General features: G+C 46.7%; 1 protein-coding gene across 1 annotated transcript in view; it reads left to right on the top strand.

The window, feature by feature from the left end:
• The window catches only part of LOC138768136 (T-lymphocyte activation antigen CD80-like), a 34,987-nt gene extending 11,910 nt beyond the window's left edge, over positions 1-23,077 (top strand). The window contains exons 2-7 of the mRNA XM_069946221.1: positions 14,249-14,294; positions 15,051-15,096; positions 16,246-16,590; positions 17,118-17,396; positions 17,644-17,718; positions 20,310-23,077. Of these exons, the coding sequence (XP_069802322.1) occupies positions 14,289-14,294; positions 15,051-15,096; positions 16,246-16,590; positions 17,118-17,396; positions 17,644-17,681 (714 nt within the window). The 5' untranslated portion in view covers positions 14,249-14,288 and the 3' untranslated portion in view covers positions 17,682-17,718; positions 20,310-23,077. The remainder of the gene's footprint in view (positions 1-14,248; positions 14,295-15,050; positions 15,097-16,245; positions 16,591-17,117; positions 17,397-17,643; positions 17,719-20,309) is intronic.
• The last annotated feature ends 622 nt before the right edge of the window (positions 23,078-23,699 follow it).

The following is a 23,699-nucleotide window of genomic DNA, read 5'->3' as shown; positions in this document are numbered from 1 at the left end:
CTGGTACTAAATCTTCTCTTCTGCCCCACATTCCTATGATAGCTCCTAATTGCCCCTATGCTAATGAGGGGTTTAGGAACATTTGGGGCGTCACCCTAAGCAGTAAGCACCAGTTTGGCCCGCCTGAGAGGGGTACGGCAGACCATACTAGAACCCCCTTGTCTCTGACCTCCTTCCCTAAACCTTCCCCTCCTGCTTCACCCCCTCTGGAGGAACCTGTCAGGACAGGGAGATACGAACAAAACAAGACAGTGGGCCCTGAGTCTGATCCCACCCACTGTCCCTACCTACTTGCCTCAGTCGGCCCTTGGCGGCCGTGGACAACCACGAAGGCATTCCCTACGCTGTATAAGTGGAACAAACATGACAGACAGACAAACACAATAGCGGATGGTGAACAAGCCAAGTCAAAACAACACGGACAACGCAGTACAAAATCGGCAATACAATCGGATAGTCAAAGGTCAGGCGGTAGGTCAGAGGGAATTAGGAAGGGAATAACAGGAGTCACAACAAACCAGGCGTAGTTCCCACCAGGCTACTGCACATTCCTGACAGAACCTATGCAAGCTGGGCACTACGTAAGAGGATGTCCTTCTAGGCCGGAACCACCAGCAGAAAGCTCCAGGTGCCTGAGCGACTATCGAGGCGGTCACTCAGGCGCACAGGCAACCTTCATGAGAAAAAACAAGCTACTGTTACCTATCTCTCTGGTGTTGGGGCATAGATGCATTTCTGGGTACGCCCAGGTCGATTCTGGGTCTTCTGCAAATTTTATTAACCCCGTGTTTTGGTCTGGTTTAGGGGTATGTCCCCTGCTGCTCAGGTGTCCAGTGAATGTCACTGGAGCAGACTCTGCTCCCTTTGCCCAAAGGGGTGTTCGGTATATTAGCCCCCGCCTTGAAGTTAAGGTGGGGTCTGTTCATTGGGAGACCCTCGATTTTCTCCTGATGAATGATTTATCTTCTGATGTTATCATAGGGTTGCCCTGGCTGGAAGCACATGTTTCGATTGGTCCAGCAGAGAACTGGTTCGGTGGGGGCCTAAGGGTGGTCCTCACTGTATTGCTATGTCACTTGCGGAATGTTCCCCTGGGGAGGGGGAGATTCCAGAATTTTTGGCTGACAATGCTGATGTATTTGATGAGAGTGCAGTGGAGGGGTCACCCTCCCCCCCCCCCCCCCCCCCCCCACACACACACACAGACCATATGATTGTTCAATTGATCTCATTCAAAAAAGATGGTGGGCTTTGAACAAGATCACGGTTAAGAACCAGCACCCGCTGCCCCTTATCCCTGACTTGTTTAACTAGATTGTGGGTGCTAAATGGCTCTCTAAGATAGATCTGCGTGGAGCATATAACCTGATTAGAATTAAGGAAGGTGATGAATGGAAGACCGTCTTCAATACCCCAGAAGGACATTTCGAATATCTTGTTATGCCCTTTAGGTTATGCAACGGCCCAGCGGTCTTCCAACACTTCATCAATGATGTCTTCCGTAAATATCTTGGTCGGTTTCTTGTGGTGTAACTTGATGACATTTAAATTTTTCCCCCGATTGGTCTTCTCACATTCTGCATGTCCTTACTGTCATGGAGCTTCTGAGAGTAAATACAGGAGGTCTCATTCTTGGGGTATAAGATAACCTCAAACTTGTTTAGTATGGACCCTCTAAAGGTCCAAGCCATTGAAAACTGGGAGCGACCCAATGGCTCTGCAAAGGGTTTTGGGTGTTGCCAATTACTACAAGAAATTCATCAAGGGCTTCTTACCCATAGCCAAACGTCTTACCGATTTAACTAAAAAGGGGGCAGATCTGGTAAATTGGACCCCTGACGCTATGGTGGCATTTGACAACTTAAGTGGTGTTTCTCAGAGGCTCCAGTGCTGATACAGCCGGACTTTGAGTGTCCTTTCGTTGTTGAGGTTGACGTGTCTAAGGTGGGGGTAGGAGCGGTTTTGTCTCAAGGATCCGCATCTCTTACCAACCAAACCAAAAGAGAGGGAGAATAAACCCACCAACAAAAAATGCAGGACCAAATATTAAGAGATATATTGTTTTTCTTTTATTAGGATATATGTAGAAAAATTGTTTAAAAAACACTTTAAAAAATCACACCCTCGATAAAGCAAGTACGCGAAACGCGCGTCGGGTGAGTGGTATGGTGGTCATTGCACTAAGGACAAGATCTATGAGTAGTATATACTTATGGTATTTAATTTGTGTACGCTCTATATCAGGGTTTCTCAAGGTTGAGGGGGTACGAGGGAGGTGGGGGGGGGAAAATAAACTTTGCTTTGGGTACCGGGACACTGCTATCCTCTCAGCAATGTCCCGGCCCCTGTCCCCGCCGCGGCAGCTCTCTCCTTCCCTCCCCCAGCAGCTGCTCATCAGCGTTCTGTGGGGAGAAAAGGCTTGGTGAGGCTGCTGGGGGAGGGAAGGAGTCACAGGACAGCAGCAGCCTCCGGTGCACGCTCTTCCCCCGCATGACCCGTGCAGGCATAGAGGAGATGCGGCGGCAGGCTGATGTCACAGCAGACGGCCGCCTGACCAGCAGGGGCTCAAAGAAAGTCAGCGGCGAGGGGGTCGTGGTGCATTGGGCTACCCCGCCCGGGGATCCTGCAGCAGTTGATTGTGGACCGGGAGATGGGACCCCACATCCACCTGCTGCCGCCGCCACTTCTACCTGGTCCCGGGGAGAAGGTGTGGCGGCAGCCGGTGGATGTGGTATGTGAGAAGAGAGCTGCCGCGGCAGGGACAGTGGTAGCCCGGCACACCATGACCCCCTTGCTGATGTGGTTCCCTGACCGGGAGCTGGCCGGTCCCCTCGCATACCCTCCTCCCCGAATAGCACATGCTTCTCCCCCACGCCAAATCCACCTCCTCTCTCCCACCCCCACCTCCTCCATACCCCCTCCATGTCCTCTCTCCCACCCCACCTCCTTCTCTCTCCCACCTCCACCTCCTCCATACCCCCTCCACCATACCCCCTCCACCTCCTCTCTCCCACCTCCTCTCTCCCACCTCCACCTCCTCTCTCCCACCTCCACCTCCTCTCTCCCACCTCCACCTCCTCCATACCCCCTCCACCTCCTCTCTCCTACCTCCTCCATACCCCCTCCACCTCCTCTCTCCCACCTCCACCTCCTCTCTCCCACCTCCACCTCCTCCATACCCCCTCCACCTCCTCTCTCCCACCTCCTCCATACCCCCTCCACCTCCTCTCTCCCACCTCCACCTCCTCTCTCCCACCTCCACCTCCTCCATACCCCCTCCACCTCCTCTCTCCCACCTCCTCCATACCCCCTCCACCTCCTCTCTCCCACATCCACCTCCTCCATACCCCCTCCACCTCCTCTCTCCCACCTCCACCTCCTCCATACCCCCTCCACCTCCTCTCTCCCACCTCCACCTCCTCCATACCCCCTCCACCTCCTCTCTCCCACCTCCACCTCCTCCATACCCCCTCCACCTCCTCTCTCCCACCTCCACCTCCTCCATACCCCCTCCACCTCCTCTCTCCCACCTCCACCTCCTCCATACCCCCTCCACCTCCTCTCCCACCTCCTCCATACCCCCTCCACCTCCTCTCTCCCACCTCCACCATACCCCCTCCACCTCCTCTCTCCCACCTCCACCATACCTCCTCCACCTCCTCTCTCCCACCTCCACCATACCTCCTCCACCTCCTCTCTCCCACCTCCACCTCCTCCATACCCCCTCCACCTCCTCTCTCCCACCTCCTCCATACCCCCTCCACCTCCTCTCTCCCACCTCCACCATACCCCCTCCACCTCCTCTCTCCCACCTCCACCATACCTCCTCCACCTCCTCTCTCCCACCTCCACCATACCTCCTCCACCTCCTCTCTCCCACCTCCACCTCCTCCATACCCCCTCCACCTCCTCTCTCCCACCTCCTCCATACCCCCTCCACCTCCTCTCTCCCACCTCCTTTCAACCCCCTCCACCTCCTCTCTCCCACATCCACCTCCTTTCCCCTTTTACCTCCCCTCTCTTCACCCTCTCTGCTCTTCTCTCTCCCCTACCCCCTCTCTCTTCCTCTCCCCCCTCACTACTCTCTTGTTCTCTCCACCATCACCTCCCCTTTCCCTCTCTCCCCCCTTACCCCCTTTACATCCTCTCTTCCCAATCACCTCATCTTTCCCTCCCCCTCTCTCTTGTCCTCTCCCCATCACCTCCTCTTTCCCTCCTCTTCTCCCTCACCCCTTTACCTCTTTTCTCTTCATCTCCCCCTTTCCCTCCTCTTCTCCCTCAACCCTTTTACCTCCTCCCTCTCTCCCTCACCCAATTTACCTACTCTCTCTTCCGCTCCCCCCATTACCTCCTCTTTTCTACCCCCTTTTACCCCCTTCACCTCCTCTACCCCCTTTACCTCCTCTCTCCCTTCACCTCTTCTCTCTCCCCCTCTTTCCTTCTCTGCCCCCTCTGTCCCCCTCTCATCTCACTGTGCAGCGCCAAGCTTGGACGTGATTTCTCCCGTGGCTCAGAGGCTGGAGAAGAGAGGAAGACCCGCTCCATGCCCAGATTAGGTGAGTATGACTTTTTTTGTGTTTGAGTAGGGAGAGTGGAATGGTGGGCTTTGCTATTGGGCTCAGGGGGCAGTATTATGGGGGCACAGCAGGGTAGGGAGCATTTACTATGGGGACATAGCAGGGGGCAATATTACTATATGGAGGCAAAGTAGGGGGTATTATCACTATATGGGGTACAGAAGGAGACATTATTACTATACGGAGGGCACAGCAGGAGGCATTATTACTATATGGAGGCAAAGTAGGGGGGATTATTACTATATGGAGGCACAGCAAGAGGCATTATTACTATACGGAGGTCACAACAGGGGAAATTATTACTATATGGAGGCAAAGTAGGGGGCATTATTACTATATGGAGGCACAGCAAGAGGCATTATTACTATACGGAGGGCACAGCAGGGGAATTATTACTATATGGAGGGCACAGCAGGAGACATTATTACTATATGGAGGGCACAGCAGGAGACATTATTACTATATGGAGGGCACAGCAGGGGGCATTATTACTATACGGGGGGCAACCCACACACCTAGTCACTTTACTGCAGATGATACTACTGTATGGGAGCCTGTAAGTAGGAAAAAGGGAAGGAAGTTAAAGGAAAAGTCAGGAGCCTAAGATGTTTGTCTGGTAAGAGATGAATTGTAGCTGTAAGAAATCATCATGGTAGCCTGGGCCGGATGGAGAAGAAAACATGGGGAGGTATCTGACTACATGAGGACATATTTGGCTGCAATGAGGAAGTATCTAGCTACATGGGGAAGGTATCTATGTACATTGGGGGAGGTATCTGGCTGCATAGAAGGAGGCATCTTGACTACATGGGGGGACTTATCTGGCTACATGGGGGGAAGTATCTGGTTATGGGGGGGAAAGTATGTGGCTATGAAGAAGGAGGTATCTGGCTGCAGGGGGACATGTCTAACTCCATGGGACAGATCTGGCAGAAAGGGGCATATCAAGCTTCAGGGAACAAATCCAGCTAGAAGAGACATATCCACCTACAGGGGACACACCTGGCATCTAGAAACATATCTGACTACAAGGGGCACATTTGTCTCCATGGGACATACGTGGCTGCAAGAGGCATATCTAGCTGAAAGGGACATATCATGCTTACCTGCCCACGCTCCCACCTGCTCCTCTGGCTCACAGCTCTCTGACGGCCTGTCAGTGACCTGCGAGACTGAGAAGCAGATAGGAGTGCGGGCAGGTAAGCATGATCTGTTCAAAGCCCGGCAGCTAACTAGTTAAATAGGCAGTACAGAGTGTCACAGTGGATTTTGCTGTGAAAAGTACGTGTGAATCTACCCTAAGGCAATGTTTTTAATGGATTGCATGCTTGGGGGTACTCGGCTTGAGCATCTCGTCACATGGGGGTACTTGGCTTAAAAAGGTTGAGAAACACTGCTCTATATGTTACTGTGCATAGTATTGGTCTAGTCATATGCCCAGTGCTTCGTTTGTGTAAATTAAAATGAATTTATACTCCATATACATTTATATTGTTGGATACTTACTGTGTAACTTAATTTACTACCACCAATTGCCTGGGGATCTGGTTATGTGCCAGCTCCTATACTGTGATTTTTTAAAAGTGTTTTGTAAACACGTTTTCTACATATATCCTAAGAAAAGAAAAACAATATATCTCTTAATATTTGGTCCAGCATTTTCTGCTGGTGGGTTTATTCTCCCTCTCTTTTGTTTTGGTATATAAGGTTTGCAGAAGGACCTTTATGTATTGGGTCATATATAGGTGCATATCTCTTACCAATCTCCAACCAATTTCATTCTTCCCTAGGAAGTTATCCAAGGTGAAATGTAACTACGACATAGGGAACAGAGAGTTACTGGCTATCAAGATGGCTTTTGATGGAGACACTTCCTAGAGGGTGCAAAACATAAGGTTGTGTATCTTACCAAGAGGTGTTCAGAAGGGGGGCGCGCGGCGACCCTGCTCTGAACCGCCGCGGTCCCGGATGCCGCGTGTAGCCCAGGGCTGCGGCTATTAGCTGGCACGGTCCAATCGCCGTGCCCGCTAATTCAGTAATCAGATGCAGCTGTCAAAGTTGACAGCTGCATCCGATTACTGTATGCAGCACTTTCCTTGTGTCTAGTGGGGTGGATCCACACATCTTTACCGGCCGGGTGTCTGCTCCAAAATGCCGCTGATCCGGGCCCGGCACTCGGATGCTTTCAGCTGCAGTAGCCGAAAGCATCCGAGTGCCGATCTCATTGATCTTTGCTGTATAAGCCTAACCCCAGGGGGAATAACCCTAACCCCAGGGGGGGAATAACCCTAACCCCAGGGGGGGAATAACCCTAACCCCAGGGGGGGAATAACCCTAACCCCAGGGGGGGAATAACCCTAACCCCAAGGGGAATAACCCTAACCCCAGGGGGGGAATAACCCTAACCCCAGGGGGGGAATAACCCTAACCCCAGGGGGGGAATAACCCTAACCCCAGGGGGGGAATAACCCTAACCCCAGGGGGGAATAACCCTAACCCCAGGGGGGAATAACCCTAACCCCCGGGGGGCTTCTAGTATAAGTGTAAAAAAAAAAAGTGTTAATAATAAAAAGCCCCCTCCCCTAATAGAAGTCTGAATCACCCCCCTTTTCCCAGGTTTTAAATAAAAGTAAATAAATAAACCTGTTTGCTATCGCCGCATGCGTAATCGCCCGAACTATTGATCACATTCCTGATCTCGTACGGTAAACAGCGTAAGCGCCAAAAATCTAAAAGTGCAAAATTGAGAATTTTTGGTCGCATCAAATCCAGAAAAAATGTAATAAAAAGTGATCAAAAAGTCGTATATGCGCAATCAAGATACCGATAGAAAGATCACATCATGGCGCAAAAAATGACACCTGACACAGCCCCATAGACCAAAGGATAAAAGCGCTATAAGCCGGGGAATGGAGCGATTTTAAGGAGCGTATATTTGTTAACAATGGTTTGAATTTTTTACAGGCCATCAGATACAATGAAAGTTATACATGTTATACATACATATATATCAGTGTAATCGTAACGACTTGCGGAACATATATAACAAGTCAGTTTTACCCCAGGGCCAACGGCGTAAAAACAAAAAAACCCTAAATAAAAAAAATTCGTTTTTTTGTTCAATTTCACCACACATTGAATTTTTTTCTGGTTTCGCAGTGTACTTTATGCAAAAATTCAGCCTGTCATTGCAAAGTACAATTAGTGACACAAAAAATAAGGGCTCATGTGGGTTTCTAGGTGGAAAAATGCAAGTGCTATGGCCTTTTAAACACAAGGAGGAAAAAACGAAAATGCAAAAACAAAAATGGCGGTATTGGTCAGGTCTGGTATGGAGGTGTTATCCAGTCACAGTATGGCGGTATTGGTCAGGTCTGGTATGGAGGTGTTATTCAGTCACAGTGTGTCGGTATTGGTCATGTCTGGTATGGCAGTGTTATCCAGTCACAGTTTGGTATACCTGTAGTGTCCTGTATACATGTACTGTATAGATGGAGTAGGGGGTCCTGTATATACATGTACTGTATAGATGGAGTAGGGGGTCCTGTATATACATGTACTGTATAGATGGAGTAGGGGGTCCTGTATATACATGTACTGTATAGATGGAGTAGGGGGCCCTGTATATACATGTACTGTATAGATGGAGTAGGGGGCCCTGTATATACATGTACTGTATAGATGGAGTAGGGGGCCCTGTATATACATGTACTGTATAGATGGAGTAGGGGGCCCTGTATACATGTACTGTATAGATGGAGTAGGGGGCCCTGTATACATGTACTGTATAGATGGAGTAGGGGGCCCTGTATACATGTACTGTATAGATGGAGTAGGGGGCCCTGTATACATGTACTGTATAGATGGAGTAGGGGGCCCTGTATATACAGGTACTGTATAGATGGAGTAGGGGGACCTGTATATACATGTACTGTATAGATGGAGTAGGGGGTCCTGTATATACATGTACTGTATAGATGGAGTATGGGGTCCTGTATACATATACTGTATAGATGGAGTAGGGGGTCCTGTATACATGTACTGTATAGATGGAGTAGGGGGTCCTGTATTTACATGTACTGTATAGATGGAGTAGGGGGCCCTGTATACATGTAGGGCCCTGTATATACATGTATATACAGGACCCCCTACTCCATCTATACAGTACATGTAAATACAGGACCCCCTACTCCATCTATACAGTACATGTATACAGGACCCCCTACTCCATCTATACAGTATATGTATACAGGACCCCATACTCCATCTATACAGTACATGTATATACAGGGCCCCCTACTCCATCTATACAGTACATGTATACAGGACCCCCTACTCCAACTATACAGTACATGTATATACAGGACCCCCTACTCCATCTATACAGTACATGTACTGTATAGTTGGAGTAGGGGGTCCTGTATACATGTACTGTATAGATGGAGTAGGGGGCCCTGTATATACATGTACTGTATAGATGGAGTATGGGGTCCTGTATACATATACTGTATAGATGGAGTAGGGGGTCCTGTATACATGTACTGTATAGATGGAGTAGGGGGTCCTGTATTTACATGTACTTTATAGATGGAGTAGGGGGCCCTGTATACATGTAGGGCCCTGTATATACATGTACTGTATAGATGGAGTAGGGGGTCCTGTATATACATGTACTGTATAGTTGGAGTAGGGGGTCCTGTATACATGTACTGTATAGATGGAGTAGGGGGCCCTGTATATACATGTACTGTATAGATGGAGTAGGGGTCCTGTATACATGTCCTGTATAGATGGAGTAGGGGGCCCTGTATATACATGTACTGTATAAATGCAGTAGGGGGCCCTGTATATACAGGTACTGTATAGATGGAGTAGGGGGCCCTGTATATACATGTACTGTATAGATGGAGTAGGGGGTCCTGTATATACATGTCCTGTATAGATGGAGTAGGGGGTCCTGTATACATGTACTGTATAGATGGAGTAGGGGGCCCTGTATACATGTACTGTATAGATGGAGTAGGGGGTCCTGTATATACATGTACTGTATAGATGGAGTAGGGGGCCCTGTATATACATGTACTGTATAGATGGAGTAGGGGGTCCTGTATATACTTGTACTGTATAGATGGAGTAGGGGGTCCTGTATATACATGTACTGTATAGATGGAGTAGGGGTCCTGTATACATGTACTGTATAGATGCAGTAGGGGGCCCTGTATATACATGTACTGTATAGATGGAGTAGGGGGCCCTGTATATACATGTACTGTATAGATGGAGTAGGGGGTCCTGTATATACATGTACTGTATAGATGGAGTAGGGGGCCCTGTATATACATGTACTGTATAGATGGAGTAGGGGGTCCTGTATATACATGTACTGTATAGATGGAGTAGGGGGTCCTGTATACATGTACTTTATAGATGGAGTAGGGGGTCCTGTATACATGTACTGTATAGATGGAGTAGGGGGTCCTGTATATACATGTACTGTATAGATGGAGTAGGGGGTCCTGTATACATGTGCTGTATAGATGGAGTAGGGGGTCCTGTATACATGTACTGTATAGATGGAGTAGGGGGTCTACCAGTTATTACTGTGGATGTTGTGAGGCAGCTTCCCTAGCAACCATTGCTCCCTGTGATAATGAAAGCAGTAATCCTATTGGTTGCTAAGGCTCCAACTGCCGTGTCTGCTGCAGCTAATTATATCACCTGTGTTTGCAGTGAGGAGATTTTCCCATTCATCTCTATGGGGCGCCTCTCTTTCCCCTCCCCCTCCCCTCCTGTACATCTGGCGGAGACGGGACCTTCGCAATAACCTTCCCGGGCACCCAATGTATCTGTGTGCCAAATTTGGGGTCAAACTGTTCAGGCGTTTGGAAGTCTATAGAGGACAGACAGACAGACAGACAGACAGAAGGACAAACAGACAGACTTTGATTTTTATGATATAGATAACGAGCTGTCACTGAGGTCCTGGCAGCAGAGGGTCAGAGGTCATCATTCACAGCGAGCTGGTGTGGAGAGGCCAGATAACAGAGCGGCCCCTAGCTGCAGAGATGTCATCCAATCACTGCTGACAGTGAGGGGGGAGAGAGCGAGGGAGAGCGCAGGTGCTGTATTTCCCGGCCCTCTCTCTCTACATACTTCTGTGCTCGCGTCTGTGACACCCCCCACCCCCTGAAAAGATGCCGGATTGACCGGCAAGTCTGAGAGAAAGGTGGAATGGAAGGGTGAAAAAAATTAAGTTTTTTTTTTCCTCCTGGTGCCGCCCTCACAGCTGCCGCCCTAGGCACCGGACCACGAGTGCCTAGGGGTAAATACAGCCCTGCACACACACACTTCCCCACCTGACCCTCATCCCCTCACAAACACACCAGACCCTCCCCACCCCCCAACACACACACTTTACCTCACTTGAGCATGATAGCCCTGAGGTGATGAAGCGCGGGGGGCAGGAGCTTGCAGGGAGACTTCCAGGATCGAGGCGGGGCCGTGCAGGAGCTTGGCGCCGCGGGCGGCGCATGCTTACAAGACACGGATGACTTCACTGACGCTGGGCCCTCAAGTACCGCTCACTGAAGGCGGCCAATGCATGTTGTGGGTCGGGTCAGAGGTCAGAGGCCGCGGCTGCTGCCAATCCGGCGATGGCGAGTGGCGGCCGCAAATTACTTACGGAGGGGGAAGCACGGACTCTAGGGACAGCGCGCACTCTAGGGGCAGCGCGCCACAGCAGCACATCACTCAGGGGCCCACTGGGCCCCGAAAGTGATGTCCTGCTGTGTAACCTCATGCAAAGTAATAATGTGGGCGGCATGAGCCCCCCCAGAGCCTCGGGCCCCGGGCGGCCGCCCAAAGCACCCACGTTATAATCCGCCACTGTATACCACATGCTGCTATACTGTACAGTAACTTAGATATCACATATCCAGCTGCTGTGTTATCAGGGTTATACAGTTACTATACATTATACACCACATGCTGCTATACTGTACAGTAACTTATATATCACATATCCAGCTGCTGCTGTGTTTTCAGGGTTATACAGTTACTATACATTATACACCACATGCTGCTATACTGTACAGTAACTTATATATCACATATCCAGCTGCTGCTGTGTTATCAGGGTTATACAGTTACTATACATTATATACCACATGCTGCTATACTGTACAGTAACTTATATATCACATATCCAGCTGCTGTGTTATCAGGGTTATACAGTTACTATACATTATACACCACATGCTGCTATACTGTACAGTAACTTATATATCACATATCCAGCTGCTGTGTTATCAGGGTTATACAGTTACTTTACATTATACTCCACATGCTGCTATACTGTACAGTAACTTATATATCACATATCCAGCTGCTGTGTTATCAGGGTTATACAGTTACTATACATTATATACCACATGCTGATTGCTATACTGTACAGTAACTTATATATCACATATCCAGCTGCTGTGTTATCAGGGTTATACAGTTACTATACATTATATACCACATGCTGCTATACTGTACAGTAACTTATATATCACATATCCAGCTGCTGTGTTATCAGGGTTATACAGTTACTATACATTATATACCACATGCTGCTATACTGTACAGTAACTTATATATCACATATCCAGCTGCTGCTGTGTTATCAGGGTTATACAGTTACTATACATTATACACCACATGCTGCTATACTGTACAGTAACTTATATATCACATATCCAGCTGCTGCTGTGTTATCAGGGTTATACAGTTACTATACATTATACACCACATGCTGATTGCTATACTGTACAGTAACTTATATATCACATATCCTGCTGCTGTGTTATCAGGGTTATACAGTTACTATACATTATACACCACATGCTGATTGCTATACTGTACAGTAACTTATATATCACATATCCAGCTGCTGTGTTATCAGGGTTATACAGTTACTATACATTATATACCACATGCTGCTATACTGTACAGTAACTTATATATCACATATCCAGCTGCTGTGTTATCTGGGTTATACAGTTACTATACATTATATACCACATGCTGCTATACTGTACAGTAACATATTACATATCCAGCTGCTGTGTTGTCAGGGTTATACAGTTACTATACATTATATACCACATGCTGCTATACTGTACAGTAACTTATATATCACATATCCAGCTGCTGTGTTATCTGGGTTATACAGTTACTATACATTATATACCACATGCTGACTGCTATACTGTACAGTAACATATCACATATCCAGCTGCTGTGTTATCAGGGTTATACAGTTACTATACATTATATACCACATGCTGCTATACTGTACAGTAACTTATATATCACATATCCAGCTGCTGTGTTATCAGGGTTATACAGTTACTATACATTATATACCACATGCTGCTATACTGTGCAGTAACTTATATATCACATATCCAGCTGCTGTGTTATCAGGGTTATACAGTTACTATACATTATACACCACATGCTGCTATACTGTACAGTAACTTATATATCACATATCCAGCTGCTGTGTTATCTGGGTTATACAGTTACTATACATTATATACCACATGCTGCTATACTGTACAGTAACTTATATATCACATATCCAGCTGCTGCTGTGTTATCAGGGTTATACAGTTACTATACATTATATACCACATGCTGCTATACTGTACAGTAACATATTACATATCCAGCTGCTGTGTTGTCAGGGTTATACAGTTACTATACATTATATACCACATGCTGCTATACTGTACAGTAACTTATATATCACATATCCAGCTGCTGTGTTATCTGGGTTATACAGTTACTATACATTAAATACCACATGCTGACTGCTATACTGTACAGTAACATATCACATATCCAGCTGCTGTGTTATCAGGGTTATACAGTTACTATACATTATATACCACATGCTGCTATACTGTACAGTAACTTATATATCACATATCCAGCTGCTGTGTTATCAGGGTTATACAGTTACTATACATTATATACCACATGCTGCTATACTGTACAGTAACTTATATATCACATATGTAGCTGCTGTGTTATCAGGGTTATACAGTTACTATACATTATACACCACATGCTGCTATACTGTACAGTAACTTATATATCACATATCCAGCTGCTGTGTTATCAGGGTTATACAGTTACTATACATTATACACCACATGCTGACTGCTATACTGTACAGTACCTTATATATCACATATCCAGCTGCTGCTGTGTTATCAGGGTTATACAGTTACTATACATTATACTCCACATGCTGCTATACTGTACAGTAACTTATATATCACATATCCAGCTGCTGTGTTATCAGGGTTATACAGTTACTATACATTATACACCACATGATGCTATACTGTACAGTAACCTATATATCACATATCCAGCTGCTGTGTTATCAGGGTTATACAGTTACTATACATTATACACCACATGCTGATTACTATACTGTACAGTAACTTATATATCACATATCCAGCTGCTGTGTTATCAGGGTTATACAGTTACTATACATTATATACCACATGCTGCTATACTGTACAGTAACTTATATATCACATATCCAGCTGCTGTGTTATCAGGGTTATACAGTTACTATACTGTCATGTCTTTTCTATGTTCTTCTTCAGACGCTGATCCCTGTTCCTACAGCCACCACACGGAGCCGTCATGAAGGTAAATACAGATTACAGATACATTTTGGGCAATTTTTTCAGAAATGTTTTAGTTTCCCTGCTGATCTGTATGGATTGTCCATTGGGAACCTGAAGCTGGTGGTAGAAAGTGCTGAAATCCAGGAGGAGAGCATCAGTGGGACAGGCCAAGGCCCCAGTCTGTACACAGGCCAGCCACAGTCTCTATACAGGTCCCAGTCTCTACACAGGCAGAGGCCACAGTCTCTATACAGGTCCCAGTCTCTACACAGGCAGAGGCCCAAGTCTCTATTCAGGCCAGTCACAGGTTCACACCACACACAGACACCCTTCACACTACCCTCCTTGTGCCATATAACGCCCCCCTCCTGCCTGTCCCTCCCAATGTGTAAGGCTGCGGCTCTATATCTAGATGGAAAGATGTTTCTTATATGACTTGTGATCTTAGGTTTTGTATTTAACTTTTATGTTTCAGATTTTATAATCCATTGTTTTGTGTTTTAGGATTTATAATTAGTTTTTTCTTATTTAATATTGCATTTCTATTTTATTTACATATATATTTGATGTGGTATAATTTTGCACGTTTTTTTTTTTTCAATCGTTATTCTATTTAGTGGAAGATTTAGCATATTGTTTCTACTTTACTTTTTTTTAACCTGTTCTGTTCAAATATATTTTGCACTAAATTTCCAAAGCAAAAATTCAGAACCATGTACAGATGGAGCAGTAAAGTGTTGGTGTCAATGGAGCCTAACACTGAACGTTTGTGTTGCAGATTTGGGTGGTTCTCCTCCTGTCGCTCATTCTGGGATTCTCTTCAGGTAACAGCATCCAGGGCCGATATATTCTCTGTTCTTATACTCCTCTCCCCATCCGATAACAAATCACTAGAGATGATAGAGGCGTCAGTAATAAGAGGTGGGAATGAGGGGCGGCCATAGACCCCAGACCTGGATCTCCGCTGGCGTCTTACCTGTCAGTGTGATAGAAAAGGGAGAGGAGGAAGATTCCCAGCTCCATCCTCCATGGAATGGGCTGTAATATGGGCAGCCTCGGAGGCCACATCTATCCTGCCGGGAGGGTAACTTTATGGATCCTCAGAAAACCCCGGAGCCATCTGCAGAGAATATATCGTCCTGTGTTAGGTCGGATGTCTGGTGATCGTGATGGTGGACTCTTTGAGGTAAAGTCCGGTAGACATATCCATGTCACAAGACTGGACCTGAACCAGTTCTTTCATCTGAGGTCGTAAGGTCTCCATGGCAGGAGAAGGGGTATAATTCAACATCTACATGAAAATCCATCCAAAAGTGATGTAATAACCTGTACCAGATGTACGGTCCTTGTCCCAAGAATGTAGATCCCGGCTCAGGTCTACCTGGCCCTGGCCCCTACGCATAAACATGTAGGGGGACATTTATGAAGACCGATGTACGACGACGACGCTCCTAAATTAGGCCTCACTTCCGATTGCCCGGCCGGATTCACTAAGAGGAGGGCACCTTCATAAATGTCCCCAATAGTATAAAAGGCCTTTAACTCGAGCCTATTATCGGCCGGGTGCGCTGCTAGAAATGCTCCTCCGGCCGATAATCGGCCCATGTAAAAGTGTCAGCGATCAACCAAGGAGCAGAAAAACGCCTGGTGCTTGGCCAATTGCAGCCTTACCCGCACATCTCCCTGTGTAAATAGTGACATGAACAGTACAGGGATCGTTCGATTACTCTGGCTTCTGCAAACAAGCCTCTGTCTGGCAGATCAGCGCTTGTCTTTGTCCTTGGATGGCGCATATAGGGGGCAATATCAGGACTGCAGCCTTAGGTCCTATCTCCTGAACGCCTATCCCTGGATATAGTCCATGTATCACTTTATCTAAGGATACCTACATAAGGCTGGGGTATGGCCACTCCTGACGTGTCAGCCTGATGGGCGTAGAGCTGGGTGTGTTGTAATCGTTGTGTCCTTTCCAGGTGGCCCCCCCATATCTGAAGACCGGGTGACCTCCTCCCTGTACCACAATGTCCTGCTGCCTTGTAACTTCCCTTTCGTGGACTCTTTGACTGGTTTGACCGTGATTTGGAAGAAGGTAGAAAACCAAAGAGACCTGATTGTCTACAAAGTCCAGAATGGAGAAGTAAAACTTGAGGATCAGGATCCCAGATACCGAGGACGTGCCGAATTGGCCAAAGGTGTTTCACATGGAAATTTACACCTGATCTTGAGACACGTCACATATGAAGACGAGGGAACCTATGAATGCCGAGTCGCCAACCGGAGGAGGAATGGAAACAAGCGGGTGACCCTGGCAACAGACAGTAAGTGACCTCCCATCCACATGTCTACAGTAATGTTATAGGAGAAGATAGAAGTCACCAACAAGACCATAGAAGTAACAGGTTACTGAACGTGTAGGAAAAAGCCCAAACTCAATGGGAATTCACAGCTTCTCAAAGTGAAACTCAGTTTACTGAGAACATCCAGATGGCAGAACCAGGCTTCATCTATAGCAGTCACCTATCCTGGGTCCTGATTATAGCTACTGGTGCTCAGATACCTCCAGGACTCCTAGTACTACCAGAATCCACCCATAGCAGTCACCTTTCCTAAATCCTAACTATGATTATTGGTACTCAGATACCACTTTGACTTACAGTAGAACCAGGCTTCATCAGGCACAGTACCACAAGGTCACAATATGGTTGCTATAAATGCTGTATGTCTGGCACACAGAAAACACGTTGGCTAGAATGTATATCTGCTCCTAGTCTTCTGAGGTTACATATAATCATCCTTTAATCCAGAATATCCCTGTACTATATGATGTCATATCTCTTGTTCTCAGGACTGCATGCAGGTGACCCCACAGTAACCCGGGTGACCACTGATGGGAAGCGACATATGAAGTGTGTGGGCACTGGACACTACCATGAACCCCACGTCCAGTGGATCACTGCAGGGGGAGAAGATTTATCCCTCTATGGAAGACTCAATGTCATCAAGCAGGATGGTGACTGGAAGCTGGTGGAGTCTGTACTGGATTATGACCTGGAGCCAAATGTACAAGTGTTGTGTCATATCGAGGAGGGACGGCTGAGGAGATCCACCCGGGGCATCATATCAGGTATCAGATACACGGCCACACGTAGGAGTAAAGATGGCCGTACATTACATTAATGTTGTCTACCATCTAATGTATACGGCAGCAGCAGCCTCCTGAGCCCTCCCCACAGCAGGTGAACAGACCACCACATTGGATCCCTTTGATCTCAGAGAGCTAAGCTGTCTCTAGAGGAGTCTGGCAGCAGCCTCTTCCCCTCTCCCTGTATGTGTAGGATTCATAGTTTGTGACCTTTATATTTTTGTTATAGATGGGAAACACCCAGTCGTTGTAGATGACTCTAAATAATAAAGAACAAGAACTTCAGCCACGGACGCCTGAAAAAGTGAGTGAATCCAGTGGGTTGTGTTTGATCCTGGTCAATGATATCTGAGCCCCGCCGGGTAACCTAGATCTCTGGCACCAATCACTAGCGGAGATGGACGTGTATACATTAATAATAGTAAAAAAGCCAAAACATAATAGGTCGCTCTGGTAAAATGAAAGCTGAGCTGTGATTGGTTGCTATGGGCAAAAGAGAATCTTACTATAAGATATGGTTCCTCCTCCTATTCCTGATCCTAGCGTGGCTCCTCCTCTTATTCCTGATCCCATCATGGCTGCTCCTCCTATTCCTGTCCCCAGCATGGCTCCTCCTCCTATTCCTGATCCCTTGCATGGTTCCTCCTCTTATTGCTGATCCCCAGCGTGGCTCCTCCTCTTATTCCTGATCCGATCATGGCTTCTCCTCCTATTCCTGATTCCCCAACATGGCTCCTCCTTATTCCTGATCCCCAGCATGGCCCCTCCTCTTATTCCTGATCCCCAGTGTGCCTCCTCTTATTCCTGATACCCAGCATGGCTTCTCCTCTTATTCCTGATCCCCAGCATGGCTTCTCCTCTTATTCCTGATCCGATCATGGCTTCTCCTCCTATTCCTGATTCCCCAACATGGCTCCTCCTTATTCCTGTCCCCAGCATGGCTCCTCCTCCTATTCCTGATCCCCAGTGTGCCTCCTCCTCTTATTCCTGATCCCCAGCATGGCTCCTCCTCTTATTCCTGATCCCCAGTGTGCCTCCTCTTATTCCTGATCCCCAGCATGGCTTCTCCTCTTATTCCTGATCCCCAGCATGGCTTCTCCTCTTATTCCTGATCCCCAGCATGGCTCCTCCTCTTATTCCTGATCCCCAGTGTGGCTCCTCCTCTTATTCCTGATCCCCAGCATGGCTTCTCCTCCTATTCCTGATCCCCAGCATGGCTTCTCCTCCTATTCCTGATGCCCAGCATGGCTCCTCCTCCTAGTCCTGATCCCCAACATGGCTCCTCCTCCTATTCCTGATCACTTGCATGGTTCCTCCTCTTATTCCTGATCCAATCATGGCTTCTCCTATTCCTGATCCCCAGCATGGCTCCTTCTCCTATTCCTGATCCCCAGCATGGCTCCTCCTCTTATTCCTGATCCCCAGCATGGCTCCTCCTCTTATTCCTGATCCCCAGCATGGCTCCTCCTTTTATTTCTGATCCCAGCATGGCTCCTCCTTTTATTCCTGATCCCAGCGTGGTTCTTCCTCTTCTTCCTGGTCCCAGCGCGTTTCCTCCTCTTATTTCTGATCCCAGCATGGCTCCTCCTCTTATTCCTGATCCCCAGTGTGGCTTCTCCTTTTATTCCTGATCCCAGCATGGCTCCTCCTCTTATTCCTGATCCCAGCATGGCTCCTCCTCTTATTCCTGATCCCAGCATGGCTCCTCCTCTTATTCCTGATCCCAGCATGGCTCCTCCTCTTATTCCTGATCCCAGCATGGCTCCTCCTCTTATTTCTGATCCCAGCATGGCTTCTCCTCTTGTTCCTGATCCCAGCGTGGTTCCTCCTCTTCTTCCTGATCCCAGCGTGGCTCCTCCTCTTCCTCCTGATCTCAGTGTGGCTCCTCCTCTTCTTCCTGATCCCAGCGTGGCTCCTCCTCTTCCTCCTGATCTCAGTGTGGCTCCTCCTCTTATTCCTGATCCCAGCGTGGCTCCTCCTCTTCCTCCTGATCTCAGTGTGGCTCCTCCTCTTATTCCTGATCCCAGCATGGCTCCTCCTCTTCCTCCTGATCCCAGCATGGCTCCTCCTCTTATTCCTGATCCCAGCATGGCTCCTCCTCTTCCTCCTGATCTCAGTGTGGCTCCTCCTCTTATTCCTGATCCCAGCGTGGCTCCTCCTCTTCTTCCTGATCCCAGCACGGTTCCTCCTCTTCTTCCTGATCCCCAGCGTGGCTCCTCCTCTTCCTCCTGATCTCAGTGTGGCTCCTCCTCTTATTCCTGATCTCAGTGTGGCTCCTCCTCTTATTCCTGATCCCAGCATGGCTCCTCCTCTTCCTCCTGATCTCAGTGTGGCTCCTCCTCTTATTCCTGATCCCAGCATGGCTCCTCCTCTTCCTCCTGATCTCAGTGTGGCTCCTCCTCTTATTCCTGATCCCAGCATGGCTCCTCCTCTTATTCCTGATCCCAGCGTGGCTCCTCCTCTTCTTCCAGATCCCAGCACGGTTCCTCCTCTTCTTCCTGATCCCCAGCGTGGCTCCTCCTCTTCCTCCTGATCTCAGTGTGGCTCCTCCTCTTATTCCTGATCCCAGCGTGGCTCCTCCTCTTCCTCCTGATCTCAGTGTGGCTCCTCCTCTTCCTCCTGATCTCAGTGTGGCTCCTCCTCTTATTCCTGATCCCAGCGTGGCTCCTCCTCTTCCTCCTGATCTCAGTGTGGCTCCTCTCCTTCTTCCTGATCCCAGCATGGCTCCTCTCCTTCTTCCTGATCCTTGTCTTTTGTTAGGTATGGGGTTCCTGACAATAGAGGGGCAGCTCCCATAGACTATGATGGGGGGGGGGGGTGTTACTCTCTGTATACTGATAAGCTGTAATAGAGAGTGTATAGATCGTCTCTTCTAACTCCTTTTTCTCCTTACAGGATTATATCCCACATCTGTAATATGAGGAGCGTCTACTAGGAGCTGTGACCGGCCTGTAATACTATATAAACACACCTGTATTTATGTACCCCCATCCACTGCTTTATGTAACACCCCTAGCTGACCCCAAGAGCTGACAATCTACAGCTTCACCTATCCTGTATGATATATATAGTGTGGCATCCTCAGGACCCCCAGGAGGTGGGAGCGGGGGGCTGCTGGGATGGAGGAAATGTAGCATGTTACCCTATAGACAACGCATTATATTTACGTTATAATTAGTCTATCTTTATTCTGCAGAACATTACACCACGACTGATGTTACTTTCTGCAGAACATTACACCCCAGCCGATGTGGTCTTTCTAGGATGCGTTATATGAAATGTCTGGCACATTCCTCCCCCTCCTCTCCTGTCTGCGCGCCGGCCCTATGACTTATTCATCCTATGGAGCATTATAGGGAAACGTATGTTATAAAAGCTGCCTGCACGTCACGTGCTGTTAGTCCACTTATTCACCAGCCTTGTTTAATGGCAGTTATCTAGGATGATGTCATCGATGATGTCATTAGGAGACTCCCCCAGTACAGTATTCTTACAGAGACAGGTCCAGAGCCCCCAGACCCACAACACATGATCAGACCATATTACCAGCACTGTGTCATGGCAGTCCCGCCGCTTCCGGGTGTCTGACGCAGGCCCGAGACGTGACGTCTCAGGTCCGCTCAGCCACTCAATGAAGGAGGCGTTGTCCGCTCAGATCCCGCCTCTGTCAGTGGCTGAGCGGACCTGAGACGTCAAGTCTCGGGCCTGCGTCAGACACCCGGAAGCGGACGGGAATCGGGCACCGGAGTGCCACGATGCGGGACCCGCCGCTGGGTCCCAGCAAAAAAGTGGCCCACTAGTGAGAGCCCACTAGTAATCCGGCATAGACAGATACAGCTAACAAATTATTAAAATAAAAAATATTAATAAAGTCATTAAAAATACAAAAATAATTTAAAAAAAAGTCATAAAATATTTAAAAAAGTCATAAAAAAAATCAATAAAAGGAGAAAAATATAAAAGAAGAAAAATTTCAAATTTACAAAAAAAATAGTAAACCATCTTAAATTCATTTAAAATCCTGAAAGTAAAATGAAATAATGAAAGTCACAAAAATAAGAAATTAAAAAAAATACAAACTAAGAAAAAGGCAAAATATTGTGATCTATAAAATATTTGAAATGAGACGTCTGACTAAAAGAAGCCACATTTACACAGGATGAATATACAAAATGAAGAAAAATACAAGATAAAATAATAAAATCTGAGAGAATATTATAGCCCAGAACCAAAAGAAATTACACTGAAAAATCAAAAAAGAATAAAAAAGTAAAATAAGCAAAAAAAGGAAAGTCATAAAAAAAATAGAAAAGATGAAAAAAAAGAAGGAAAATAAACTATGATTTAAAAGATGGAAGGAAGCATCGCTGTCATCTCTCGCTTCATGAACGGTTTCCTGTATACTTTACTGTACACCTAACAAATGGCAGAAATCTCCGGAAGCCATTAAAAATACAAAAAAAGTGTAAAAAATAAAAACTAATTAAATATTTGAAAAAAAAATAAAATAAAAAGTGATCAAAATCATCAAAAGGAGAAAAATATAAAAGATGAAAAATGGAAAAGCAACACGTTAAAAGCAATAAAAACTGATTAAAATATTGTAGTCGTAAGCAAAACAAGTCAAATTTAGAAAAATAAAATAAAATAACATAATAAATTCATTTAAAATTCTAAAAGTAAAATGAAATGATGAAAGTCACAAAAATAAGAAATGAAAAGATCCAAACTAAGAAAAAGACAAATTAAGGTAATCCATAAAATATTAGAAATGAGCCGTCTGACCAAAAGAAGCCTTAGTTACACAGGATGAGGCTATGTTCACACAATTGCAACACTGGCCGTGATTAATTGAAAAATTACCTTGCACTAAAGTCAGTGGGATCCCGGCTTGAGTACATACAAATGTCATTGAATAGCGGCCACACAAACTAACTGTGCAGACAATGTAAAGTGCGGCTCAGGCCTCACGCTCCATTATGTGCTATCCGTAATTGCAATGTGGGTGCACCGGAATGTTCTAAAGAAATGAAGTTCTTCCGGCCGGTACTGCAGGGATTTGGCAGAATATAGTAGTCCAGAACCAGAGGAAATCACACTGAAAAATCCAAAAAGAATAAAAAAGTAAAACAACCAAATAAAGGAAAGTTATAAAAAAAATTAGAAAAGGTCAAAAAGAGACTTATTAACTATGATTTAAAAGATGGAAGGAAGCGTCGCTGTCGTCTCTCGCTATGTGGACGGTTTCAGTATGATCTATACTGAGTCCCTGAGGTAATTATACCTATTGCCTCCATTACGAAGTGGAGGGACATATAATCCTGACATGTGATTGAAGGGGCGGGGCATATAATCCTGACATGTGATTGAAGGGGCAGGGCATATAATCCTGACATGTGATTGAAGGGGTGGGGCATATAATCCTGACATGTGATTGAAGGGGTGGGGCATATAATCCTAACATGTGATTAAAGGGGCGGGGCATATAATCCTTACATGTGATTGGCTAATACTTGTATAGCGCACCATACCTGACACAGGGAGCGGCTCACACCTTGTGAACATGAGTGATCGTAAGACAGGAGAGGACGGGGTTACAATGGACGAGTGATGTCAGTGTATGATACAGGATGTTATATAATAAATATGGGAGGTTCCTGTTATGTGTCATCTGTGTGTCCTGTATGTAATGGACAGATGATAGACAGAGCAGAGACTACAGAGATGATGTGTACAAGCTCCAGGAGGAGTAACCCTCACAGTATAAAACCTATAGACCAGTGCAGAAATGACCGACCAGAGAAGATGCAAAAACAAGAGGCCAAGAAGACAACACCAAAAGGAAAACCATCAGAAAGACCCTAAGAACAAGAGATCCCAACCACCCTGCACCGAGGAGGCATCTACACCATACACCAGCAATACAGAGCCAACCTCCGAGAGAGCCAGCCACACCTCCACCTCACTCCTCCAGCTCCAAGATGCCTCCAAGACAACTCCTTCTGGGAACTATGGACCCAAGACAGCAAAAGCAACCAGCACCACATCCACCAACATCTGGCTCCACAACTTCAAGGACCTGTACAAAGACATCCCGAAGGAGGCCCAAAGCCCAGAAGAGAGCGGCAAGAAAGCGAGGGATGCTGAGGAAAAAATAAGAGATTAACAAAACCCCTCTGGATCCAGTTGTTGTTTTTTTTTGTAAATCAGAATTTTTATGGAAAGTTTTCACTAGGGATGAGCGAACCGAACCGTTACGAACCAGATTCGTTACGAACTTTGCAA

This window comes from Dendropsophus ebraccatus, chromosome 11 (genome assembly GCF_027789765.1).
Source record: "Dendropsophus ebraccatus isolate aDenEbr1 chromosome 11, aDenEbr1.pat, whole genome shotgun sequence".
Taxonomy (NCBI): domain Eukaryota; kingdom Metazoa; phylum Chordata; class Amphibia; order Anura; family Hylidae; genus Dendropsophus; species Dendropsophus ebraccatus.
This window is presented reverse-complemented; position numbering and strand designations above follow the sequence as displayed.